Raw genomic sequence first — 6,466 nt, forward strand, 5'->3', positions numbered from 1 at the left:
AAGTATAACGTATTTTACCACGCATTGATACAGGAGAATAGTTGGATTAAATAAAGCACACTTTATTGACATCTTTCATTGCACTAAGCGTGATATTACAATATTTGCTCATTTCTTCTCTGCTTAAACAAGATAAGAGAACCCCATTTTATAAAACCTCCACAGTCAAAATGGCAGAAAAAATTAAATCTATGAATTCATTGAATTAATGTTTTCTTCATTCCCCTATGAATTAGTACAAGGGGCAATGGTTTGTGGTTTGTGATTGATGGTCCTAAGCCTTGCTCTTTTTGCAGTTCTTGAGTGCGTCTGCCAGGGCATGCAGTGCCAAGTCAGCATTAGTCTTCTCACAGTTGTATCCCATCAATCCGATCCTCATCACCTAATGAACAGAGAGGTGCAAAGAACAGAGCGTCAGAGCGAGCAGTGACTCAGCAGCATAAATGAGAGGCCTAACTGATGACATGGGTCTGAAGTAAATGTTTGTCTCTGTTGAATCGGGGTTATAGTTGCAATTAGGTTGATATTTTTGGTCTATAAAAATGTATTCTATCTAAAAAGATTCAGTATAGTTTTAAAATAAAAGCAGCAGCTCACCATGCCGATGGAAGGGCCTAGGCCTCCTGTCATCTCCATTTGGTGGTGCTTCATTATGTAGGCCAGTAGCTCCCTCCATTCATAGCCATCAGGGATGGCAATGGTGGTGACAGAGGGGAGCCTCAAGTCCTGCATTGACAAGTCACAAATTCAAGTGTTTGTTGTTTTTCTGCACAGATTGCTAATTACCCTGCATGTTTTTTTTTTTTTTTTTAAATCTCTCACCCTATCAGGGATGAAGAGTTTAAGACCCAAGTCCTCTAGTCCTCTGTACAGGTAGGCTGCCACCTCCTTGTGTTTCTTCCAGGACTCCTCCAGTCCCTAGAGGGAGACAAAGATCCATCCCAAAATGATTTTCAGTTAAAGGTATACACAGTTTCTTTCCCACATGAGATTTTATGTCTGAACGAGCATAAAAAGTCGACATACAGCTTCCCACAATGGTAAATGGAAAATTGAAAGTTAAATAGCCAAAGCCTGTTTAGCACAATGATATGGAGGGCCCCAAATAGATCCCCAAATCTGTACTGGCACTAAATGCCTTGCTGTAAGTTAAATACTCTATAGAGGAGGTGTTGGTATCATGACACATTTGATAAATCATGTATAAATGTAAATAACTGTAAAAGCTATTGAGTCAAATGTATTGATTGATTTAGCAGTTGTGTAGCTGTAAAATATTATTTTACCTTCTCAGCAAGAATTGCCAGACTCTCTCTCAGGGCAAAGAATCCAGACACTGGACCAGTGTGGTGGTATCTGAAATCCATACATACACGTTATTCTTATACTGTATGCAAGTGTCAAACACTTTTATGAACCCTTCAAGCACAATCCAACAACTTAGATTTCAAGTGTTTAAAAACAGGAAGCAAAAGATGCAGATTATTATACTAGATTGTCTGCAGCAGTCTTAAACCTGGTTTCGTCCTTATAAAGAGAATAAAAATAGACTTACATTCTAGCTGGTTGGCCGTCACAGCCCCAGTAGTTAGACAAATGTGTCATATCAAAAAGGTAGGATACTGGTTTGGTCTTTCTGTTAAACATCTTGTGGCTGTGAAAGAAAAAGAGATATCTGCTTCAACCGCTTTTCTGTCTCGTTTTTATAACAGTGTAGGACTAATCTATGGAAAAATGCATGCTGAAAAACCCACAGTGCCTCCTCACCATGCTCTCTCATTAAAAGAGACGGGTGCTGTGCCAGGAGGTGCATTCAGAGCCTTCTGAGATCCAGTGTACAGGATGTCAATATCTGGGAGGGCAGTGAGAGGCAGATTATATCACACGCAATCACATGGCTGGAGGTTTACAACATTTCATCCTTTATCTGTTTCTCACTTTGCTTGTCCATAAATATTGGTGCTGCACCAAGAGATGCAACTGTGTCAACCAGGAAGAGGCAGTTATGTCTGCAGAAGATATGACAGTCGGTAGATTGAATTATGACATATTTGGTGCTTAGATAAAACCGTCATAGTGTGTCTGAGGCTCACTTTCTGCAGATGTCTCCAATGCCATCTACTGGGTGACAAAGGCCAGCAGAGGACTCTCCGTGTGTGAGAAAGAACAGCACAGGCTTGTGTTTTGCCATGGCCTTGAGACAGAAGTAAGAAATAATAATAGTACCACAATTTTCCTATTGTGTTTTGCTGTATAGATAATTTCATTCATGATGACATGACATTCTCTTGTGGTCGCTTTGTGGGCTCCTCAAGAATCGTTCAGGTTACCTGCTCAATTTCCTTATTGCTGAAATATCCTCCAGGTGTTTTGACCATTCTATGTACATTGGCACCTAAAGAGATAGATAGAAGATTCAGTCAGTGAATTTAGGTGTTTGTCTTCTTTAGAGACCCGATGGCAGCGTGCGTAAAACTGTGCGTAAAGACGTACCTATTCTTTCTGCAATTTCTGCGACGCGCTCTCCCCAGATCCCGTTAATGGCAACGAGCACACTCTCTCCGGGCTCCACCGTATTGAACACTGCACACTCCATAGCCGCGTGACCGGAGCCACTCATAGATATCGTCATGTTGTTGTCTGTCTGAAAGGCATACTGGATCCCTTTCTTGATGTCGTCCATGATCTGAGAAACAAAATGAAATCACAGTTTTAACCGACTACATTATGTTAAGCTATATGTTTAATTACTATAAACTAAGATAAAGTATTTCTGCCGGTTTGTAAATGAAGCTTAATCCCAATTACGAACAAAAAAACGACTCATATTTGTTCCCACTGAAGTATCGATTTGGTCGGTTTATTAGGAAGTCTATGAGAAAGTGGAGAATTTAAATGCTATAAGGCTTGTATAAAGTTTGTGCCCTTAATTGTTTGAAAGCTAGGCCAATATAAAGTCTTATAACTCATCTCAGTAGGCTTCAGAAAAACTTCCAAACAAATGTTCTCGAGGAAAATTGATTAAACCACAAAGTTAAAATGTAATAAACTAAACTATGAGTAGTGATAACTTTACACTCCTAGATTTTCTTAAAACTTGTCACAAAAAAAATACTTTTACTGAAGTTCAGTACTTGAATAAAATTAGTATTTCCACTTTGTAGCTGCTTTGAAAATCAAAGACACTTTTACCTCATACATTTCTGAATGCAGGTGACCTATGATCGGCCTGGAGCCTGCTGCTAAGATACGTGGCGGGACGTTTGACGGTCCCGGTCCGAACAGGTATCGCATGGGAGTCTCTAGCGGCCGCAGCATGCAGGCGGGCGGCGGGATGCTGACGGAGGACATGGTGCGGTCTATGCGCTGAAGCAGTGGCGCGCTCCGCGCTGTCAGCGGACTGTCGAGGGCCGCAGCTGCCTGCTGGACGAGCAGCGCGCTCCGGCTGAACAAAGCCCGCTGCATCACGGCTGGTTTCCTAGTTCCTGAGAAGCCTGCACCAAGAGAGATCAGCGCAGAAACTGAGCCTGTCTATGACTTTTGGGTGAAGATTTAAAACAAATAGGTCTTTGACCTGTTGGCCACAGCGTCTGTGCCTCCCCTTATTGCAAACTCTGCCCTTGACCGCAGGCAACAAGGGACACAATGGCATTTCAGGTTATTAATTAAGATGAAAAAGTGAGTTATTCAGAATATTTGGTTTCTTTTTCAACATTTAGGCTAAAGGTTTTCAACTCTTGGTTATAGCCTACATTTCAGTTTTGAAAATGTGCTTATAATGGTCTTTCACCCTTTAAGGGTTTATTTTGAAATATTCAGCAGAAATTACTTTGAATTATCTTTTTGTATGGACAATACAGGAAGGCTATCCCAGGTTTCAAATATCTTTTAAAAGCAAGATTAAAAAATCTGGCTAATGCAAATGCTCACCAGTGCCTACTTTTGCACTGTTGTAAAAGTTAGAAACATTTGTGATTAATTCTTGTTCCGTTGACCTTTGACTTTGCGTAAAAAAGTCTGGCACTTTGCAGCTTAAAAACTGGTTCAGGTCAGTTTGCATGTGGCTTTGTTGATTTTGTTTGCCCCTTCTGTTACAGCAGCATGAGGTTTGTAAAGAGGAGTCTCCTCTCAAAGAGCCAATCTGCTCTCTCAGAGCAGGAAAAGGGGGCGAGCAGTCAAAAACAAACACACATCAGCCATTACGCAAGGCAAGGCAAGTTTATTTCTATAGTACATTTCAACAACAAGGCAATTCAAAGTGCTTCACACAAGACATCAAAAGCATCATGACAGAGGAAAGAAAAGAAACATTGAAATAGAAAATTTAAAAATCACTGAAATTATTAAATCTGAACATATGTTCAAATAAAAATAATTGCAATAAATAAAGTAAAAATATAAAAAGAGTTAAAAGTTACAGTGCAGAGTTAAAATTTAAAATCTTATTAAAATTGTTTAATGAAAGGCAGCTGTAAACAGGTGTGTCTTCAGCCTCGATTTAAAAGAGCTGAGAGTTTCAGCAGACCTGCAGTTTTCTGGGAGTTTGTTCCAGATATAGGGAGCATAGAAACTGAACGCTGCTTCTCCATGTTTGGTTCTGACTCTGGGGACAGAGAGCAGAGGACGATCTGTACTTTTTCACTTGTGGAAAGATGCAGAACAGGTATTAAAAAACACAGTGTGTGTAATGAACAATATGATACAGTCAGGTAAAACATTTCACAAATATCACCCTTCTCTCAAAATTAGAGATACAATAAGTAAATATTTAACAAGTATATGGAAAGCATAAAAATAACATCCGTTTTGTCTCTTGTAGGTAACTTTGAAGGGTTTGTTTTGATCAGTGTGCTTTTTTGTGAAGGGGGCTTTCTGCTATCAGTTGGGAGGCACTTAGCTCTATGGTGCAAAAGTTGCTGTGGCCTGTTGTTCTTAACACATTACAATTCAGATAGGTGGACAGCCATCTGCCTCAAAGGAATGTGTTAAAAGATCAAGTCAGATGGATGTACAGACAGATTATTCATAATAAACATAACTTTAATTGTGAGAGATTTTACTAATAGGGTTACAATTATACAATGAATTAAAGTATTACTAAAAGAAGCAATTGAAACTATGCTTTTTATTGAAACAAATTTATGTTCACAGTTTCAAGTTTAACTTTTTTTTAAGCATAACTGTAGGTCACCAATGTAATATGCAAATGATGGTATGTGATAAGCAATCAATCATTGAAGTAAGGTTCTTTAGGATCTTAAAGATTGAATGGTTGACATATAACACCAAAACTTGGAACTATTCAGGTCAAACATTTACATCCAGCTTTTTCTCTGATGTTAAAGATTGATTTTGTTTTTTATTGAATTCATGTTATTTTAAACAAATAAAATAAATACGCTTAAAGAATCAAATGAAAACAAAGGTTTAAAAAAAAAAAAAAAAATGAAATATGGATTTCTGTCAGTTTTACTGCCGTCTCATATTGCTCCCAATGTGTCAGAGCTAGCAGGATGATCAGAAGGTGCCCCTCTCCGAGCCCTGCTGGGTAAATGATTACACCTCTGGTAAATAAATGGGACTCGTTGTTGGCCTTTACCCTGAACTGAAGACTCCAAATCTGTCCAAACAGAGCATGAGGAGGAGTTAGGGGGCAGAGAAGGAGAGCTATACAAGTTTATCCACTGGGGGCACAGTAGAACTGTCTATCCTCAAAATAGGATTTTATGTACAAGGTCAAGGCCAAGAAAATCTCCTCATCCTTAAAATGACTAAAGAATGGAATTTAATTCTCATAAAAAGAAAATATTTACTATAAAAACTGTCATTTGAAAATGAAATCTTCTTAATTAGTAGTGTCAAATCCAGCATATCAAGGATTTATACGTTTTCTTAGGTTAGTAAAGGTAACAGGCATTATCTTAAATTTCCTTTTACTAATCATGATGGTGTCAGATGCTTTATAAGTGGGCACTCTGTGTGTACACAAATACTGGACGATTATAATACTTGAAGTCTTTTTTTTGTTATCCGACTCAACACCTTTGATAAAGAAAAATCTCTCAAAGCCCACTTGCTTCCCCGTTCTAGGCTTGTGACAAATCACATGAACACACATGGAGTTTAATCATGGGACATAAAAGTTGAGCTCATGTTTCCAGTCAGTCATGTTCAGATTAAGCTTTTAGGGGCTCTGGAGGTATAAATCTCCCTCGATAGAGGCTAACCTTTGCAACTATGCACACTGTTGACTCTCTGCTTTGTTATACTGAGTTTTTTTTTTTTTTTAAGTTAAGGTTATATTAAGGAAATGCAGCAGTGTATACATGCTTACAATTAGTCACAGCTTTATCAGCTGTGATTGATTCATTAATATATTAATGATTACTTCAACCTTGGGTACCTTAAATGTATTTTGATGTAAAAGAATGAGTGCAAGTCTTTAACTTTTATTAAAGTGCACTTG

The 6,466-nt window shown here is 38.5% G+C and overlaps 1 protein-coding gene across 1 annotated transcript; it reads right to left on the reverse strand.

The window, feature by feature from the left end:
* Nucleotides 1-41: 41 nt before the first annotated feature.
* On the reverse strand, nucleotides 42-3,527 carry agxtb (alanine--glyoxylate and serine--pyruvate aminotransferase b). Its single transcript, XM_020643693.3, has 11 exons — nucleotides 3,193-3,527; nucleotides 2,494-2,686; nucleotides 2,331-2,395; nucleotides 2,094-2,194; nucleotides 1,939-2,009; nucleotides 1,768-1,852; nucleotides 1,556-1,654; nucleotides 1,287-1,356; nucleotides 823-918; nucleotides 598-726; nucleotides 42-382 (listed from the first exon to the last, which is right to left on the reverse strand). The coding sequence occupies exons 1-11, from the start codon at nucleotides 3,463-3,465 to the stop codon at nucleotides 275-277; spliced, it is 1,290 nt and encodes a 429-aa protein (XP_020499349.1). The 5' UTR covers nucleotides 3,466-3,527; the 3' UTR covers nucleotides 42-274.
* Between the last annotated feature and the right edge of the window lie 2,939 nt (nucleotides 3,528-6,466).

This window comes from Labrus bergylta, chromosome 4 (assembly GCF_963930695.1).
Source record: "Labrus bergylta chromosome 4, fLabBer1.1, whole genome shotgun sequence".
Classification (NCBI taxonomy): Eukaryota; Metazoa; Chordata; class Actinopteri; order Labriformes; family Labridae; genus Labrus; species Labrus bergylta.

Bases quoted from the DNA above. Each gene is read 5' to 3' on its own strand.
- agxtb (XM_020643693.3), bottom strand. From the start codon at position 3,465: ATGCAGCGGGCTTTGTTCAGCCGGAGCGCGCTGCTCGTCCAGCAGGCA. The intron at 1,357-1,555 runs GTAAGTCTATTT...TATGGATTTCAG, and splicing joins GACGGCCAACCAGCTAGAAT to ATACCACCACACTGGTCCAG. The intron at 383-597 runs GTGAGCTGCTGC...TCTGTTCATTAG, and splicing joins TAGGCCCTTCCATCGGCATG to GTGATGAGGATCGGATTGAT.